General features: G+C 34.4%; 1 protein-coding gene across 5 annotated transcripts in view; it reads left to right on the top strand.

Moving 5' to 3' along the window:
• PCDH9 (protocadherin 9) overlaps positions 1-21,484 on the top strand; it is a 748,214-nt gene extending 726,730 nt beyond the window's left edge. For all 5 annotated transcript variants that reach the window (XM_084510734.1, XM_084510731.1, XM_084510733.1 and 2 more), the window contains one exon: positions 20,625-21,484. In XM_084510734.1, coding sequence (XP_084366860.1) covers positions 20,625-20,998 — 374 coding nt within the window. In that variant the 3' untranslated portion in view covers positions 20,999-21,484. The remainder of the gene's footprint in view (positions 1-20,624) is intronic.
• Positions 21,485-21,916: the final 432 nt, after the last annotated feature.

Here is a 21,916-nt window from a genome sequence, read left to right as displayed (position 1 = left end):
GAGATCAAAATCAGCCTTTGCATGTATGAAACAAGCACATATTTTATTAGAATAGTCACAGTATAATGCTACAATTGTCTTGTGATTAATTTTTCAATAAAGACTCAAACACTGGTAAACATTTCCCTGACTGTTGTCTTAAAAAGAGGTCAAAGTAAATTATAAGAGGATGTGTCATATATCAGTGGGCAATGAACACAGACAATTCTTTCATTACTGCAGCAATTGTTTACTTGAATCATGAGACAAATGGAACAGCTTGTAACAAAAGTGAAAAACATATCCTGTCTGAATTCTCTTATTCAGAAGAGAGGGATACTCCCTATTTCAGAAGCATCACTGTTATTGTTATGATTAATCATAGCATGCTTTACAGGAACACTGTCTTTCAATGGCACTTTGCTTCAGAGAGATGTCAAATGGCCGTCTTTGAAAATAAATTGGTTTGTGAATTTAATTCTCTTTTCTTCCTGGTTTCCTCATGCAACAGTCCATAAAGAGGCTTCCATTGCCATAGTATTTCACAGCTGTGTAATCGTCAACCCAATATGTTGCCTTGTAAGATATGGAGATTCTATTATCTTAAGTTTATAGATGAGCAGTAAAGGCACAGGACTAAATGACATATTTAAGGTCACTCATATTATTTTTGATTAATTAAATATTTTGAAAGAACTGTCTTTTGTTCCTTCTGTTGTAGAAGTTAAAGATCTCACTCATACAAGTGAGCTAGGTGTTTTGGGTAATTTAGTGGTTAGCATGGAGAAGAAGGGTACAATTCATCACATCTTAAAGTAAAATTTCAAGGATTTCAGATGAATGAAATTGTAAAAGAACCTGTTTGAAGAATCTAGATGATTAGCTGAATGGTATTCATCAATTACAAATGCCAGTGTTTATTTGGATCATCTTACTTCTAGTACCTTCTTTTACTGTTGAGATTTTCAGAAGTATGTGAATACTTGACAGAATTATTACTAAAAAAGCTTACCTTCTTGCTCAGGATTCTTATCATTAGTGATACTTAATGTCTTCTAGTTCTATTGATAAGGTAGTTTGATCTTTACTGATGTTAATTCTCACTTTTGTGGGTCAGGAGCAGATTGTATCAGCCTTTCTCATCTATTCATATAAAGGTTGTTACTGAAAATATTATTCAAGTTTAGTTCTAATATTGAATTATGAGAAACCTCTCTCCAGCCCCTTTCCAGCAATGTATATACACTATTTAATCAACCTTCAGGTTTTATTAGCTTATATTTTGGTTAAACTAAAATAATTCCATGTATGGCACTTCACATGCTTTACTGAAGTTCAGAGAGATAAGATTTATGCATTTTTATTTGTTTACAAAAGCAAAGTAATTTACCATGGTAATCTAACATTATCTATCATTTAAAAAAAAAATGATTTGTCAGTCCTTCTGTTTTTTTTTTTTTTTTTTTTTTTTTTTTTTTTTTTGTAATGGTATTTTATTTTCCTTTTTGATTCTCTTTAATTCATTTAAATAATTTCTTATAGATTTGGGGTTATATATGTTCACATATCTCTCCTTTAAATTTGTCTGTACACTTATGACATCCCCATCAGGTAGCACTATCTCATACTTTGTACATTTATAAAATTGCTTTATGTTGAATTTGGATTTTTCCTCTGATTGTGCCATCTTGTTTGTATCATCACTAGTAGATGCCTTCACAGTAAACAGTAGGCATCAGAAACAAAGCATACCAAGTATGGACCAAGAACTTCAGGAGAAATGTAACACAGCGTGAAATTTAAACAAGTATTTCTAGTAGATTCTGTGACACTGCGGGCTATGCTGAGCTATGCATTTTTGCAGACAAGAACTTCTCGGTCTTATTTAATCAGACTTGTCAACAAGGAAATCTTACTACTTCTGTCTTCTACTTGTGAAAACATAGATCCCTGAAGGTTTACTTAGTAAGCTAATATAGACCCAGAGAATACACTGTTGATGTATAAGCATTAAGACAAGGAGTGTTCATAATAAAACCTTCAAGAAAAAGAGCACTGCGGAAGGAATATGCAGTGAACAGATTACCAAAATGTTTGTGTGCCATTCCCATGTTCTTTGACTACATAGATATAGAAACTGATGGAGTGTAAAATTCCTTTTAAAGTCAGACTACCAAGAAGTTGCAAAGTGACTGTGAGTACTTAATAAAAAAATTCACAGTCAAAGTGTCTGCCATGTGTTTTCTGCTTTCAGTTCCGTTTTTCTCCCCACAAACAGAGAACATTTTTCCATTTTAATTAAAAATGCTACTAGTGCTTTATGCTTGAATGGGGGACTAAATAAAACATACAGTACGATCCATATTTTCAAACTTTTTGAAATATTCATCATCTCACTTTATATTTCACTAGGGCATTAAAATTAGTGAAATTTTCAGTTGTCTCTAGTAAATAATTATTCTTCAGTCTAGTTGACCTTTCCCACTGTCCTACAGCTACAGCTTTGGTCCTTTAATACTACAGAAATTCATGTTTTCATGGTGAGAAAAATCAGTATACTGTGAAAGTGAATTATATTCCTGATACCTCTATGAAGTTCAATTCTATTTTCATGTCACAGTGAAGAAAAACTGAAAGGTTGTTCTAGAAAAATTGTTCCGAAACACTTCAGCATGTGATTTCAGACTATCTGTAAGTTTTTCTAGAGTGGGGACACTGATCTCAGATGTAATTGGAGAGATCACAATTAAAAGAGCTCAGGAAAAAAAAAAAGTTTCAACGAGTTTAATTCTGTAAGGAAATATATATGTATATAGGGTGTATATATAAATGGTTTGATATAGCAATTGTTTTTAAATAATTGATTATTTTTATAAGGGAAGGTTTCCTAATGTGTGTGAGATCTAAAGAGATCTAAGTGATGACTATCCTACCCTTGACTATGGCAAAGCTATGGATATAGCTCCAGATTCAAACACTATATTTAGTTGTCTACAATGAAGGTGTGTACCTAGGAGTTATATGACTTGATTTGTCTTTATAGTTAATGGAGATGTAATCAGTACTGTCAGTAGAGTAATATAAAGAGCTATTGAGATTCACTTCTGTACATTTCAGTTGTGTTGTATTGTGTTGAACCACTCTATGATTCTATGACTGGGACTATAGAATTGACAGGATCTGTGTTAATTAAAGTGAAAATTTAGAAAATCCATGGTTCCCATGTAGATACATACATTGTAGCCATCTAAATTTTGAAGCTGAAGCTGAATCTTAGTCCTACAGTTTAGTCCTACAGCTTCTCTTTAACACTTCATCACTTTTGTCTTTAAGTTGTGAAAATAAAAAAGGAAAACCTTCATAATCCATTCAGATGACTTTAGAGCAGAACACTAAGGTAGGTGAATCCTAAATGGGTCTGCATTTAAATTATCTTAAGTTTTATACTTAAATTCAATACAAAAAGAAGCCCTTCACTTTTTATAAGGGAAATCTGGTGACTAAATTCAGTGATATAAATGTGAAGGGCTTATCATGCAGGCAGCTGTGAAGACGGTGAGAGTAAATAGTTTTGTGGAAAATAAACAGGAATGTTGATGAGACCTGAGTTGAAAATGTGCCAAAAAGAGAGAAAACAGAACTATATTTAGACAGCTTGGGAAAAGTAGAGTCATGAGCTGAAGAACTTGTTAAGAATTGGTGTGTTATATAGAGAAACTAAATACTGAAGGAATGACCTGTAGTTCACTAGAGAATTGATCTGTTTCCTTCAGTGAGTGACTTCCTAAATCAAGTTTTCCAGTGGAATTCATTTGACGTTTTGCAGAGACAAAAAACACAGTTTTGTACCCAATGAAGGCATTCATAAAATTCCATCCTATTTCAAAGGAGAAATACATATCCACAGAACCTGTAGAGACACATATATCTGTCTCTGTTATCCCACTGAATAAATGGTTCTGGAATACTTCTTTTTTTAGAATACTAGTAAAGTATTCTCACATCTCAGGTATATTATTGTGCTTTTAAGTGTTTGCTATTGCCTTTAAATTGCACGCTACCTCTGAAGTTAGCATTTAATAAATTAACTCACTTGATGAAAGGGTAATAATCTTCTCAAATATGACTGTTAATATCATCATAACTAAAATTTTATAACAGTTCTCCTTCGAAAGCAACACTGTTGGCTGAAGGTTACAGGAAAAAAATTAACTAGTGATCCTTTTCATCATTCTTCAGTTCAAATCAGTCATTGAACCCAAGCACAGGACAAAGGCATTAACTGAACAATAATTCTTAGGTGTTTGACAAAGCTTTTTATAAATGTTAATTAACACCTGAACTGCAGTTCATGAAAGAGAGGGGAAGCAGTGAAACATTAAGCAAACTAAACTGGGCAACTGCAATTTTTCATTTACTTTTCACGTATTAGTAAATCAGCTACTTTATATATATATATATTTTTTTAACACAGGAAGAAAAATACAATTTTAAGTTCCTAAACTGAGTTGGTGTACAGTTTTTTATTCTCCAATAAACTGCCAAAATATATTCTGTGTTGTACTACAAAACAGAAAATAAAAACAATGAGTTCAGAAATTTGAAATTAACTTTATGTCTCAAATTGGAAAAACAACAACAACAACAACAAAATCACAAAGAACAACAACAACAAAAAAAGAACAAAAACAAACAAGAAAAAAAAAAAACAACCTTGACAGAACTTCCAAATATTCATAACCTTTATTTTGTCAGATTTGTATAAATAGTCAGATTTTTATATGACTCAGCAAGGAAGATAAGTTTCTAAACACATGAAATGAATTCTAAGGTGATAAGCAAGTCTTAAATCATGTCTTTTGATATTGTACAAAAACAATGGTTCAAGGAAAACAACAATTTGTCTTGATATGCTCCTGCCCCAAACTGTTTTTACACATATTTTTACAATATTACACTATTACACTACAATATTACACTATTTTTACACATAAACCAAGTTTCCTAAACTGCCAAATGATTTTTTTAATTACTTGAGATTTTTTTAATTACTTAGAAATCAAGCAATGTACAAACACAAAGGAGAAAATAAAGAACATTTTAAATGTTTACATACATGGTCTGTTCATACATGCACAGATTCTTTCCTAAATACATCTTAGTTCATTTTTCTCTTTCTCTCTCTCTCTAAAAATATTTGTTGTCTTAAACAAGTTCAGATACCTGGAGACACCAGCCAGGATATTCCTCTAAATGTGTTGGTAGGGACATACCATATGTACACTTTATGCACAGATTTCAGACAATCTTTACAGTGTGTCCTTAGGTTTGGATGCAAATTGAAGTGGCCTGTATTTTTAGAATTATTTGCAAGAATAAATGTAATACAATAAAAAAAAAAAGAAGAAGAAAAGGAGAAGAACAAAAGGAGAAGGAGAAGGAAGAAGGAGAAGGAGAAGGAGAAGGAGAAGGAGAAGGAGAAGGAGAAGGAGAAGGAGAAGGAGAAGGAGAAGGAGAAGGAGAAGGAGAAGGAGAAGGAGAAGGAGAAGGAGAAGGAGAAGGAGAAGGAGAAGGAGAAGGAGAAGGAGAAGGAGAAGGAGAAGGAGAAGGAGAAGGAAAGAAGCAAGTTTAAGAGTTTTGGAAAGCTTAGTTTGTTGAGATTTTTCATTAAATAGGAAGAAGATGAAAGAAACTTTTCAATCTCCATTAAATGTGGATTCACTATTCTCGTGAAGTATAATTTGATTTCCTCTTTAGTATCATGAAGATTTTTTTCTTCAGTATAGCTCTTGCTAAGAATTATAACAGGACTGTGTGACTAACCACATTTAGTTGGAAAACAGTATGCTGATATAGCTTCCACATTAATATTCAGCATATTATATGTAAGATATACAAATTCATTTTGAAGCATATTATTATGTTTTGTCTCAGGACTATTTGTTTAATGGCAGCTTTATTGTAGATTATATAAGCTCATTAAAAGACACAGATATCTCCTGAAAATAAAACAAAACAAAACAAACAAACCACCACCACTGCCAACAACAAAACACATTGCAAGTGAACACAGTTTTTAAAGAAACTGAAGAAACTGTAGCATGGGCAGGAGTCAAATGTAAGGAAATAAAGCCTTTTCTAGTATTCATGCAATATACCTGCAATTCTAACAATTCTACTGGCACTGAACTGAATTTTACACATTAAACTAAATGAGATATGGTTATACAAGCAGAATTAGGAAATGGTTCTTTCATCTCTGGATTAGTTTAATGGCATCTCTGACATCTGTGTCCTGTGAAAATTATCAAGCATATATCTTGTGTAGAATGGAAAACAAAAATAACAGTATAATCAAGCTTTCTATGCACCTAATTTAGGCACTTTCTACTGATACTTCAGTTATTCAGATTCATGTAGCTTAAGTTTGCAGTTTTAGGTCCTAATTCTACAAAGAGAAGTATACTTCAAAAGATCCTTTCAACTCAGTTAAGCTACTTATTTACAGAATAGAATTTACACATAAGGCATCTGACACAGATTTGCAACAAATTGTGTTTAACCTAAGTTTGATTTTAGTCTGAATTGTGCTGAAGATAACCAGGAAAATAGTCAAGTGGCAAAAAGTCTACAAAGCTTCATTAAAAAAAAAAAAAGATGGATTTTAACTTAGATTTATTTACATATTTCATATCTGTGTGCAAAATAAAATAAAGATAGCCTGAACTATATTTTTAAACACTGTAGTATATGTACGTATTTTCATTTTGCTGCTAGATGATCTGCTCTCTGGAGTACAAGATCTGCAACTTTTTGATGTTGTCTTTCCTGCTCCCATTTTTCATGTAGTCTTTCAAGTAAGCAACTGATTTTTATTTTTTAATAATAGTTATAATAATAATAATTATTATTTTTAATTCATACAATCATGAGAAAAATGTTTACTTTGGCACTTGCTGCTATACACAGGTTAATCTACTGCTAAAAAATTAAAAATTATACCTAGGAAATAGTATTGAATGTTTATAAATACAGCTAAGTAATAGAATTTAAGCTGAAACTACACTGATCTTGTAACTGATTGTTACACCAATAACATCTTTATGTTAAAAATTTGCTAAAGTTCCCAAAACTATTAACTTGGCACTTTTCATAGAATCACAAAATGGTTTGGATTGATAGGGACCTTAAAGATCAGCTAATTCCAACCCCCCTGCCACGGGCGGGGATACCTCCCAGCTAGCTAATCAGGTTGCCCAAAGTCAATCCAATCTGGCCTTGAACACCTCCAGGGATCCACAGCTTCTTTGGGCATTGTGTTCCAGTGAAGGAACCCTCACCACCTTCATAGAAAATATATTTTTTCTAACATCTAATCTAAGTCTACCCTTTTTTACACCTTGTCCTTTCTTTACTTCTTGTCCTGTCACTAGGCTCCTTGAAAAAGAGTCTCTCCCTATCTTTCCTGTAGTCCTCCTTTAGGTAGAGGAAGGACACTATAAAGTCTCCTTGGAGCCTTCTCTTCTCCAGGCTTCTCTTCTCCAGGCTTAATCCCGACTTCCTCAACCTGTCTTCATAAGAGAGATGCTCCAGCCCTTTGTGGTCCTTCTCTGGAATTCTAATAGGTTCGTGCCCTTCTCATGCTGAGGACCCCAGAGCTGAATGCAGTACTCCAGGTAGGGTTTCACAAGAGCAGAGCAAAGAGGGAGAATCACTGCCCTTGACCTGCTGGCTATGCTTCTTTTGATGCAGCCCAGGTTACATCTGGCTTTCTGGGCTGCAAGCACACATTGCCAGCTCATGCTGAGCTTCTCATCAACCAACACCCTCAGGTCCTTCTCCTCAGGGCTGCTCTCAATCCATTCTCTGCCAGTCCTGTATTTGTGCTTGTGATTGCTCTGTCCCAGGTGCAGCACCTTGAACTTGGTCTTGGTGAACTCCATGAGGTTTGTCCATCTCTCAAACCTGTTCAGGTCCCTGTGGACGACATCCCTTCCCTCCAGAGGGAGACATCCCTTCCCACACAACACACAGCTTGATGTCATCAGAAAACTTGTTGAGGGTTTACTCAATCCCACCACCCATATCACTGTCAAAGATATTAAACAGAACTGGTCTCAATAATGACCCCTGAGGAACACCATTTGTCACTGATCTCTACTTGGACATTGAGCCATTGACCACAAGTCTTTGAGTGTAACCATCCAGTCAGTTCCTTACCCAGTGGTCCATCCCTCAAATCCATGTCTCTCCAATTTAGAGACAAGGGTATCATGGGGACAGTGTCAAATGCTTTGAACAGGTTCAGGCAGATGATGTCAGTTGTTCTTCCCCTATCCACAAGAAGGCCACAAGATTTGTCAGGTACAATCTGCCCTTAGTGAAGCCATGTTGGCTGTCACCAATCACCCTCTTATTTTCCATATACTTTAGCATAGTTTCCGGGAGGGTCTGCTCCATGATCTTGCCAGACACAGAGGTGAGACTGACTGACCTGTAGTTCTATAGGTCTTCCCTTACCTCTGTTTTTAAAAATGGGGGTTATGTTATGATCATCTTTGTCCCAAGATTAAAAATCCAGTCTTGTTACTTTTGGAGAGAAATAAACTGAAAGCCGCAGCCAGGAGTATCTCATAAAACTGCAGTTTGCTTGATATAAGAATGCAGAAATGTAGTGAAAACTTGGACTTTCCTGGAAGTATGGAAACTTTGTATGACAAAGGCAAAATATCCTTTTCCATAAAAGCTAGATCGAATGAAACTATCAATATCTGTGATTAATAAGATAATTATTGCTGGCTCCTATCCTGGTGTCCTGTTTATATGCCTCTGTGGTATCTGTGGTGTATTATAGTTAACTTCTGTTTTGGAGACTCTGTAGTTCTCTGTTTTTTTCGTCAAGTTATGCTAGATACTTGGCCTACTGCTATTTCTAGAACTTGCTTGAAAGAACAAAGTTTTATGTCACTTTAAAACATGCTGTGTTCTTTTTAAGAGAAAGTTAAATTTTATTAGAATACAATACCTCATATCAAAAAAAATTATTGAAATAAGAAAAATAAACTTTTGTTCTTAAGTTATCCTGTATGTATTAGACTAGTGGCCAGATATTATTACTAGTAATATTTCAAGATTACAGGGAAACTGGAGATACATGGGGATTACAAGGTGGACTACAAATATCTCCAGGGGAGCTGGAGATATTTGGGACAACTACTGAATGACTTATCAGCTAAGATGTATATAAACCAACAAAACTACTGAAACCTAACACTTGGCTTGGATTTCATTAACTCTTTATATGCACTTTGAATATCCTAGAGAGATTACAGCAAATAAAACTATACGTGTCTCTGGATGAATATAAAGTTTTTCCTAGTTTAAAGCCCACATGGGTTTATGGTGCAGTAAATAGCTGACAAAGATACCATTTTAAATCTCAACCACGGAATATAAGCATCTTCACTTTTTCACAGTTTTATATTCTCAAAGCTTTTAACTGTATGACCTGTCCTACTATAAGGACTTCAGGAAACCTCAAATATCAGTCTTCTCTCATAAATAGCAACATTTCAGAGTTCTCCACCTATTTCAAAGTGTGAAGAACTCAAATCATTTTGAAGTATTTATTTTCTGAAAGATAATTTCACTATGGCTAGCACCTCCAACAAGTATTTTACAGGCTTTATAGAATCCTTCTTCCTGAGTATCATTGTTACTGCCATTGGGTATTTTGTGTAGCTGTCTGATGGTTTATTTACTGGCTGCTGTACCATGTTGTTTATAATAGAAAATCTTTATTTAATTGGATTTAGAAAAGGACAGATTCGAAGTTATTATTACATTCTCTAGAATGGCAACAAAATCCTAGACTCATGACACCCGTTTTAAACATATAGAGCTAGATGGGTAATTGCTGTCTATGGATTCACTTTTTATTAATGAATTTTCTTTTTATCAATGGACAGAAATTTGCAGCTCCAGAAAGTGAATTAGGTCTTCAGAACACTGAATCAATCTGTGTAAATGTTCCTCTCTATCTTGACAATAGGAAGCTAGGATGACTGCATAACTGACTTGGTACCAATTAAGTTGCTCATTTCTTAAGTGATTCCTTCACTTGCAGGGGCATTGGACTAGATGATCTTTAAAGAACCCTTCCAGCTTGAACCATTCTGTGATTTTATGAATATATGGCATATTATTTATTAATTTCTGCTATTAAAATATTTTTTTTAAGTTGAATAAAATACATATACATATATATATAATACATATATAATAGAATACATAAAATATATGTAATGTACATACAAACTAAATACATAAATATATACATATCTGAACATGTAGCACTTTCATCATATGGATATATATATACATGTATATGATGATAATGACTTGTGTTTTTATTCAGTTATGGATTAGTAAAGCCAATATCCTTACTAGGATAAAATCATCAGGTACCTGAGGCCACTCCTGGCCTCAAGGCATGATATGTATTTATTACACATAAGAAGATCAGGCTTCTATTAGGGGATAGAGAGCAACCAAGAAAAGCAACCATTTTATTTAGATTTCTTTTTAAAATCGTAAAATTCAAATTAAAAGCAAGTTGACTGGTTTAACCTTTTCTGTATATAAACTAATGGTAAGGCATATTGTAGCTGCATAAAAAGTTTAAAAACTGTATAGTAGAGAAATAGATATTACACAGCTATCTTGGTGGCAGTAGTTTTCCAGCATTCTGCCAGATGTTCTCATATTGGATACTACCTTTATTAATATTGAATCCTATATTTTTTTTTCATACACAACGTGGATGAATTACTTGCCCAAATTTGATTTTATAATAAACAGTTGACAGAATCTCTCAAATGGAGACTTAAGGTTTGTTTTGACTGACAGCATATTCTATTAATAGATCAGAAAATGTGACCATGTGAAAAGTGTTGCTGTCTCAGCAGGTTACCTGTAAATCAAATCAACAAAATATTTTGATCAAGTGCCACAAATACAGAGGTGTGAGAGACAAAAGATAATAAATCATAGAATCATTCAGGTTGGAAAAGACCTCTAAGGTCATCTATTCCAACCTTGACCATAGGACTGACAAGTCCACCACTAAATTGTTCTATGAAGTTCTACATCTACACATTTCTTGAAGACCTCCAGGGATGATGATTCAACCACTTCCCAATGCCACGCAATCCTTTCAGTAAAGAAATTTCTCCAAGTATTCAACCTAACCCCCCCCAATGCAGTTTAAGGCTATTTCCTCTGTAAAGCACAATAAGGTTTTCTGTGAGCCTTCTTTTCTCAAAGATAAACAAATCCAGCTCCCTCAGCTGCTTCGCACAAGACTTGTTCTCTAGACCCTTCACCATCTTTCTTGCCCCTCTTTGGACATGGTTGCCTTTTCTTTTGACACAAAATGTTTGTGACCACTTTATTGTCACCATCCATCACCATTCTTTGGGAATATATACATATATATAAGCAGCAAAATAAACAGCCACATAAGGAAAAAAATGCTAAAAATGAATATTAATCTAAATCTTTGAATGCTGACTGTACTTCAAATCCATTAAGTAATCTAATCAAAATTATAAGCTTCATTTGAATCCTCCTAGGTATTTGTATTTGTTAGATGAGATGATCCTGTTAAGATTAAAGATCCGGGAAACAATGTTAATTTTGAGGAAATAAGATTAGATGAGATAACATTCTTCATGGCAGTAGCTTCATTTAATCTTTTTATTATTATTATTGTTAATGTTAAAAAGCCATTGTGTTATTGTTGTTGTTAGTTTTCAAAAATCCTATTTATATTTCTTTTTTGCTTCTCATCAGAGAATTGTAGAATGTCTTGGGTTGGAAGGGACCCTAAGAATCATCTAGTTCCATCCCTAGGTCAGGCTGCCCAGGGCCTCATCCAACTTGGTCTTGAACACTTCCAGGGGTGGGGCAACCACAACTTCTCTTGACAACCTGTGCCAGTGCCTCACTACCCTGATAGTGAACAATTTCATCCTAATGTTTTAGACTAAATCTAACCTCTTGTAGTTTAAAACTATTCCCCTTCGTCCAGTCATTATCTACCCAAGTAAATAGTCCTTCTCCATCCTTTTTTATAAGACCACTTTAAGTATTCAAAGGCCTCAATGAGGTCTCCCCAGAGCGTTCTGTTCTCTAGGCTGAACATCTCCAGTTCTTTTCTCTTCTCTAGGCTGAACATCTCCAGTTCTTTCAGCTGTTCATCAGAGGAGAGGTGCTCCAGTCCTTTGATCATCTTTGTGGCCCTCTTCTGGACTCTAACAGGTCCGTATCTTTCTTGTGATGGGGCCCCCAAGCTTGGATGCAGTACTCTAGGTGGGACCTCACACGGGCAGAGAAGAGGAAGACAATCGCTTCCCTCGATCTGCTGGTCACACCTCTTTTGATGCATCTCTGGGTGCAGTTGGTTTTCTGAACTGCAAGTGCACTGCTGGGTCAAGTCAAGCCTTTTGTCCACCAAAACCCCCAATTCCTTCTCCACAGGGCTGCTCTCAATATATTGTTCTCCCAGTCTGTACTCACGTATGGGGTTGCCCTGACTCAGGTGCAGTACCCTTGGACTTGTTGAACCTCATGCGATTTACATGGGCCCACTTCTCCAGCCTGCCCAGGTCTCTTTGAATGTCATCTCTTCCTTCTTTGGTATCAAGTGTATCACTCAGCCTGATGTCACCAGCAAACTGACTGAGGGTGTACTCAGTCCCGTTGTCTATGTCATTGATGAGAACATTGAAAAGCACTGGTCTCACTCACCACTGGCCTCCACCTGAACATAGAACCATTGACCACTACTCTTTGGATGCGACCACTGAGAAAATTCCTTATCCACCGGATGGTCCACTGTTCAAATCCATATCTTTCTAATTTAGAGATTAGGTTGTCATGTGGGACTGTGTCAAAAGCCTTACAGAAGTCCAAGTAGATGGTATTGGCATCCTCATTCTATAACATTACTATCTGCACCCCTAATATCAGTGTGGAAAACAAATTTTGTTTGTTTATTTGTTTGTTTTTAATGACAGTGTGCATTAAACCAGAGTAATAAAGCAGATTATTTTATATTCTGTATTTCTGAAGTGTGATACAATTGGCTACATTCTTCAGTAAAAATTTATACAGAACACATTTTTATTTTTATATTTGATGATACATAGAATTTTAATAACAGAAAGAACTAGGAAATTACCCATTAAAGGTATTTTTCCTTTTTTAATACAAGCTTTCATCCAGTTAAATCATAAAAAATAAGATGGCATATAGATCTGAACATAGGCAGTGTGCAGTCTGTGATAAATAACAGAGCTAGATTATTATGACCAGTGAGGAGCATAGAATTATACAGGTTTGAGCTAATCACTACGCAGCTCAGCTCCATTCCAGACCATGACTGCTTTAGAGCACCTCCTGTGGCATATTCCTATACCCTTGATTGCATGGACCATGCCCCTTTGATTTTAGAGAGTTTTGACTTGCCTGCAGAATGGTCCCAAATGTCACCTTTGTCAGTTCATCTATCTATTAATAAAATCAAGACAACCCTAAGCAAGCTTGACCTCTATTAAAAATCACAGAATCATAAAGGTTTGAAAATACCTTCAAGATCGTCTGGTACAGCCATCCCCCTACTACCAATGTCACCCACTAAACCATATCCTTAAACACCAGGTCCAACCTTTCCTTAAACACCCCCAGGGATGGTTACTCCACCCCTTTTATTGGAAAACCATTCACAAATTCTACAATCAGATAAGATGTATTCCACTGAGTTGGGAAATGGGCTGCATGTTATCTTATATGGACAAATGAGCCCTAGAGTTTGGTTAAATCACTGTGACTTTTCAAGCTACCAAACTGAGATACCATAAAGAAGTACGTTCTTACTCAGAGATATCTCAGAGTATTGAGTCCCACATAAATTCAGTATTAAAGAATTTCTGGTGTAAGAGAACTAGAACTAAAACAGTAAGGTAATAACATGCAACTGAACTAATTTCAAAAGTGTGTTTGATGGCAGAGGTGGAAAGACTTACTCATAAACTGAACTTACTATTTTTAGAAACGTTGGTTTAGAACACTTTGTTGTATTATAAATAAATCTAAACTACTAAACACTGCTGAAATTCCTTATATGCTTTCTCTAAGTGTACTTGCTTAGATGTAGCAGTGCACAAACAGCCTTCTGTCACCTGCTCTGCATCTGGTTGAACAGTGGAGTGGATAAAGCAGCATTTTTGTTCAAGTCTGCCAAAACAGGCCACAGAATTCCTTCTAAGGAACATCTAAGTAAGCAGGTCTAGGAAGCCAAATGCTTTAGTCTCCAAAATACCATATAACAAGCTAAACTTTTAAAGATCAAGTGATGGAAGTTGTTTTGCCTTTGAAAAAGCAAGGAACTGAAAATGAGTCCAGCCTGCCTGTGTTTCAAAGTGTGGATTCTATGGTACATAAGTACTTCATGAACATGCACAAATGGAAATGCATAGATGTGTATATACATGTATGTATTCAGAAAAAAAAAGTAATCGGAGATGGTCACAGAAAGTTAGGCAAGTTAAAAATAACACAATGACAACAAAGCTATTACTGAGGGAGATGTAGCTTGTAAACAGTAGTAGAATTAATTATCCAGGAAGTAAAACAAACAAAAATAATAAGCTTAGAGATGGTTTCTTTCGTTGTAGCTTTTGAAGTGGAGTAACTATAGGTGAATGGAACTCGAGACAGAAAATTCATAATAATTTCTAATAGCAATCATGGTGTTAAAAAACACTTCTTCAACAGTAGATTACTAATTTCAGTATTCCCTTTGTATCATAGTATCTCTGCAGAAAGGAATACAGAAAAGCTTTTGTTAGCAAGATTGACATTGATTTTGTACATCTGTGGGAGAGAGGGATCTGAATCTATCAGAAAGAAAAGGGAACTGGAGCTATGCCTCACACATTTCCAGAAGTGTTCTAAATACAAGTGATTTCTGAAAAACAAAACAAACCATCAAAAAGGCAGAAGACCTTTCTGTAATCTGCCTATCAGTATAAACTAGAGGAAGAAAAACTAGCTTTTATTGCTCTATTGTTCAAAATTACAACCTGTTTTTACGTTCGTTGTGCTTTTAAAATCCCAACCACATTGAGATATTCAGTATATAAAAGTAAGGGAACACTTACTTTCTTAACCCTGATTAGATTTATGCATGAAACATTTCCGTCATCAGAAGACTGAGGCAATTCTGTGCAGAAGCAGGATTTCATGTACTTGAATAATCTCCCAATGCAAAATTAATCTGATAGAGTCAAAGAAGTCATCATGTACAATTTTTGGAATTATAGTTTGAATCATAGACATCTACAGTTCAGTGGAAAATATTTGGATCACTTAAGTATTTCACATAATTGTATAGATTTTTTTTTTTTTTCATGTCTATTAAGAAAATAGTTTTTTTTAACATTTAACCAGGCTAGAAATAAAGAACAGGTTCTCATTTATTTCACTAATACTTAAGAGGAAAAAAAGTGTGAAAATAACGTATTTATTATAAACTGGTTTCCAGTTTTTGTATTTATTACATATAGCAGTTGTAAAATCTCCATGAAATGCAGAAATGTCATTTCAAATCCAATATATGTGGAAAAGTCTGTAAAAGACATGCAGTTTCAGAAAAGGTCATTTAGTAAAGTATAAAGTAGTCCATGAAAGCTTAAAGGGAAAAAAAAAAAAAAAAAAGCCACAATTTTCTGTATTTGAGGTTAAATAGAGCTAAAAATGTCATTGCTACCATTGTTGCTTTTTTTTTTTTTTAAAAAAAAAAAAGTAATACAAAAAGTTAAGTAAGTATGATTGCCTGAAACACAGCTATTTTTCAAATGTACTTAATGATAACATCTCCAAAAAGAAAACACTAAAAAAAAAAAAAAAAAAAAAAAAGTCAAACTGTCTCAATGAATTTAACTTATCTCACAGTCTTGACTCCTTCAGCATTGATGACAATTTTCTAATTTCCAGCTTTAAGGAAGAGAGTTTTAAAGAAACAGGTTGAAAAGCAGCTGGTCAACACACCAGAAGCTAGTTGTCAATTGCAGCAGTAAGTTAATCAATGAAACAGCAATTTAGCTTCAGAGTATAATAAACAGAGATAAAAGACCACACAGAAATTCCACCATTAGGATATGACTAGCTCCTTAGTGGCATACATTATTTTCCTTCTTACACCTGTCTGCTTTTGAGGAAGCAAGTCATACATCTGCTTGACAGCTATTAAAAGAATAAACAAACATTTTGGGGTAAGACCTGATATAAATATTTACAAAGACAATTTAAGGGAGTGTTTGTTATGCACTTTTGTGGTTGTTTTCAAAACATTTAACTCCAGAGACAGATGGCTTGTACAGTTTTATCAGCACTTGTGTCATTATATATTCAAGCAGCCAAGACTGATAACCAGCTTCATGTAATACGGATTGTTCAAAGAACAAATACTTTGAAAAAAACATATCAATAAGTACTTCAGTGTGGAAAGACTTGATACAGAAAATTCAGTGACATTTTTATGGAGAGAAAGAAAACAAATTAATTCAATTATAAAATTAAAGCAGCAAGAACAGGTTTTTAAGCGGTGTCATTGTATGTGATAATGAAACAACTTTAGAAAATTGGGTGAAAGCTATTGTTCAGCTGTGCTGGTGGAGAAAGATAATTACTATTAAGTCAACATTGTGCTTTCTCTATACAAAACAGCTGACTCTTCAGTGCAAGCTACCCATGGAAGATCTCTCTCCTATCATACTGCTCATGATTGTTTCACTTCATGCTATTGAATAGCAATCTGAATGAGAGTCTGAGAAAAGAATATGTTTATACTTGAGAACATAATTACACAAAACAGAAGCTAAAGAAAACCCAGATATCTTTTTTTTTTTTTTTTTGTATATATGATTATTATTCCTTGAAGAAAATATTATTTTTTGTGTGTGTGTGTGTGGTCCTTTAAAAAAAAAAAAAAAAAAAAAAACAATTTACCCAAATCTGTTTATTTTCTTCTTCCAGAATCTCACAGTAGGATACCTGTAGAGTTCCTTAAATTCTCATAATCCACATTATTATCAAAAACATTTACAAAAACATCGTGCTTGTACCTAAGGGACTTAACTGGAAATCAGATATGACAGGCATCACACACATAATGAATGAAGCTGCCTTACTCCTGAACCAGACAGAATGATCATTCCTTGTAGCAGCTCAATAGTAAAATAGATTGCTTAAAGAAATCTATGTTTATAAACAACAACAACAAAAAAACTTTGTGGAATTCTTTTTCTCTTGTGATGGTTTAAAACAAAAGTAATTAAAGTAATTTAGCTCTAATTATGTATTAGATGAACCCTTCCAAGGCCTTCTAGAAACTTAAACTTCACAATATTTTAATAAAGCAAGTAAATCTTCCTTGTATTTTACAGATTGGATAGCATGAGTCAGAGTATTTGAAAATATTCACACTGACATGAGTAGGAGTGTAAACCTGTTCCCAAGTCTGAATATGTATTTCATTCACAGATTTCTATGTACAAGCATAAGTAGAGGTGTGTGCAAACTTGCACCATACCTCACAGCGATCTGAATGATTATACTGCTAAAACAAGTGTGCAAGTATTACTCTGGTTTTCCTAGTCCCCTTCTAAGAGCAGAGGTCTCACTCTGCTTACAGCTGTTTTTTGGTGTGATCTACACTCATACAAAAACTATAATTCATCCCCTAGAGGGGCTATGATGGTCTTGGCTTTAGCTGAAATCTCTGCATAAGGAGTTTTGAATGGTTGAGGATGTGTGCACCAGTCCAAGTGGGACAGCAGTTCTTTGTTAAACCAAGCCAAACCAAACCTTTGGAAACAAACAAACAAAAACAAAAACAATGACCACGGAAAAAGGAACTGTTCCTCCTGGTTAGGTGATCATCTCAGCATTGTCATCCCATTCCTATTCTCTGTTGTTCACAGTAATAGATATCTTAATATTTCAGAGCTCTCCAGAAAATTTAACAGCTTAAATATGACTAAGGCAAAGTATATTTAAGCCCATTCTTAGCTTAACGGCATCAACAGCCTAAAACTGTTAAAGAAGAAAGCAAAATACATGAAGTAGATCTTCCCCAAAAAAGCGTTTAATGTAGTTTAGAGGGACACATATGTTTTATTTCATTTACTTTTTTTTTTTTTTTTTTTAATTTTTATAGAAGAAAATAGTGTTATTCTCACAGGGAATTATCACAGTCCTCATTTTAGTATCAAAGTTCTTGGTTCTCCTTGAAATCTCTGATAACTTTCTTCTTTACAGTTGCTATTTTATTTTTATTTTATTTTATTTTATTTTATTTTATTTTATTTTATTTTATTTTATTTTATTTTATTTTATTTTATTTTATTTTATTTTATTTTTTCCTGCCTTCCCTCCCGTCCCCCCCCCACCCCTCCCCTCTCCTCTCTTCTTTCCTGGTCATTCTTAATTATTTCATCTTGCATTGACCTAAATGAAAACGGGTATTAATTCTGTACATTTTTTTATGTTTTAATCAAAACCAGTAGGACAGTGTATTATACAGGGAATGAAGAAGCAACTTTTTTTTTTTTTTTTTTTTTTTTTTTTTTTTTTACGGCTGATTGCGTTTTGTCACTTCAACACTGTATTCTTCAGATATTCAAAAAGAGGAGCTATTCAGAAATAACACAACAAGTTATATTTGAACATGCAGAAATATATTTTATTACATTCTCAATATGTGTGTAAAAGCAGTGTATTGATAATCTATGGAAATGACTACCATGTGTTGTTATGTTACAATTTAAAAAACAAACAAAAACTGTGAAAGAATAGTAATTTCCTTTAAATTAATTGGGATAATTTGATTAATCAGAAAAAGGCATATTACTAAGAGTAATTTAATGTACACGCGTGGGGTACAAGAGAATGAAATATTCTTTAGCATTGTAAAACAGAAATCTTTGTTAAAGTGTCCTCACTTATCATTTTGCATCTCAATTATATTATTGTAAAGACACTTTTGCTGATACACCACTGACATTTTTCTTGATTAGTACTGCTTTTAAAGATGCTTTATAACTTCACTATTCATTCCTACCTGCTAAAATTCTTTCTCAAAAATCAATCTGTAATTTCCTTCCTGTCACTGGGATGTTTAATCAAGGAAAAATGTCTCCTTAACTCTTCAAATATCTACAACATTAGCCAGTTGATTTACTCTAAAGACAGGAAGAGGTCTCAAAATTCTTGCTCAAAATTACAATACAGTTACCAAATCATGACAAAGCATATCTATCTCAGATATTGAGAAATATCTCACAAAGACACACAAAGTGGTTTCTCTACCTTTTTACTGGCTTGTCCTTCCTTATAAACCCATTCTAGTCAGATGAGAAAGTTCAGTCATTTTGGAATGCAGTAAGACTTAGAAGAATTTAGTGCTGCTGAAGACATGGTTGACCTGCTAGATTGCAAGATGTTTGCAACTGGCCAACTGTGTCCTCAGTAGTTGTGAAAAATGATGTGGATATTTAATATTCATAGTGCATTAGCAGTCTTCATTTCTGCCTCCTGTGGTCTCTTATTCCTCATTTACAGAGAATTATGAGAAAAGTTCTTTATCATGAACAAGATTTACATACTTTTTTTTTTTTTTTTTCTTATCCCTTTAATTTTATTTTTGCTGAGACGTGTGTTAATAGCCAGAAGAATCACAGTTTTTACTCTGTTTTCTATTACAATCTTTGTAGTGTTTCATGGTTTCATATCAAATCCAGCACAGTTTAATTTGGCTCCCACTTTTGGGGAGTGTACATCAGAGCTTTATGGGTAGCTATCTAGAATTATGCACCCTGATCTGAATTAGTAAAATAGTAGAAGCTACAATTTTTCAGAGAATTCCTTTGGGCAGCCCATTTTTGGATAACAAAAGTGTTTCTCAGACTGAAGTAGGCTGTTAGTTTGCCAAGGCATTACAGGCATAAGATGAGCTGAAAGCAGAGCAGAACATTAAAGAAGACTATAGAATTTTATTAGGAACATAAATTCTCACTCAAAATCTGCAAGGCTATACTTACTTCCACTGACATATTCACCCACCTAGATCTATGTTTTCAGTAAGTATGAATGAATAGAGGAGTTATATTTATTCAAAGTAGGACTTGAGACTGATAACTTAGGGCTAATAGAACTGTATTTCCACTTTTGAAAACTGTATATGCATACATATACTATGTATATGCCTACATTCAGGGACTGTATATATAGAGAACACATGCCCCACAAAGCAGCCATCCCAATGCGATGAAAATTTATCTAAAATTTACCATGAACATTAACAGATTTTTCTGAAAGAGAGCAGTATTTTGTTTCAAACTCATTAATTTTCTTATGACGTTTATGTACACATGTAATAAAAAATATCACAATCTAATATTATGTCTTTTTTTCCCTTTCTTTCTCCTCTCCTCTCTTACTCTCTTCTCCCTCCGCCCTCTTCCTCCCCCTTCCCCCCCCCCCCCCCTTTTTTTTTTTTTTTTTTTTTTTGTCTTCTACAGATGGGCCTCTAGGGCCACGAGGATTAGCTGAAGCTACGGAGATGTGCACGCAAGAATGCCTGGTTTTGGGTCACTCAGATAACTGTTGGATGCCTCCCAGCTTGGGATCGTACCAACAGCCAAAGTCTCCTCTCTCTACCTTTGCACCTCAGAAAGAATGGGTTAAGAAGGACAAACTAGTTAATGGACACACATTGACCAGGACCTGGAAAGAAGATAGCAACAGAAACCAGTTCAGTGACCGAAAGCAGTATGGTTCCAGTGAGGGCCACTTCAACACTGGTAATCACATGACTGACATTCCTCTGGCCAATTTGAAGTCTTATAAACAGGCCTCGGGAGCTGTTGAGAGTCCAAAGGAGCACCAGCTATAAGAAAGGATTACTTTGGACCAATGACTTTAGCCTACTTAGACTTCCTAATACTGTGTGTGTGTGTGTCAGAGCTTTATGTCCTAGGTAGAACTCTAGAACTATGCTTCACCTACTAGAGATATGCATATCTTTATGTTAGCACCGTAGAAGGTATGATGTCCTGAAACAGGAAAGAGTGTTTCTACTAGTTGTGTGATTTTGTTAAATAGACCTGATTAAAATCTGCAGCGATCTCTCCAGTTTACAAATATTCTTTTTGTTTGTTTATTTGTTTTGACCCTGGACTGCTGCTATGAACAACGGAAGATGCATTTGGAGAGTGAGAGTGCAAGAAAGTTCAGTGTATTGCAATGATTAAAAAGAATATCCAGTTAGAAAATTGTGCTTTTGTTGTCATTGAACTATGCTGGGACCATTATACTCGAGATCATATTGCAAACAAAACAACTGAAACTGTAAACATTAAACCTATTGTGCTATTAACAATGTTAGTGGACACTTATAAGTCAATCAGTGTTCAAATACTTGTAAATAGAAACAATTACTACTTACAAATTTCGTGTACTTATAACATTCACTTGAAAAGATATGGTAGCATATTTCGGTGTTTCACAATTGCTTTTTACTTTCTTTCATTTGCTTCCTGTTGTTTTGCTTTCATTTTCAGTGATGGTGTTTCTGTGTTAGTATTCTCTCTGACACACTACGTTCCAAGGAGCTCAAAGAACTTGTGTTAAAATGCAAAAAAGGATTGATGAGGTGGGAGAGAAGGCTGTTGGTAGAAAGGAAATGAAGAAAAAAAAAAAAAAAAGAAAAGGAAAGAAAAGAAAAAAAAGTTTTTCTTTCTATGTAGTAGCAAGTGATGCCGGCCTTATTTTTTTAATTTTTTTTTTTCCTCCTGAAATATTAAGCAATGAA

The sequence above is a fragment of the Aythya ferina genome (assembly GCF_964211825.1).
Source record: "Aythya ferina genome assembly, chromosome: 1".
In the NCBI taxonomy this organism is placed as follows: domain Eukaryota; kingdom Metazoa; phylum Chordata; class Aves; order Anseriformes; family Anatidae; genus Aythya; species Aythya ferina.
The sequence above is the reverse complement of the archived record's forward strand: the minus strand, read 5'-3'. Positions and strand labels throughout refer to the sequence as shown.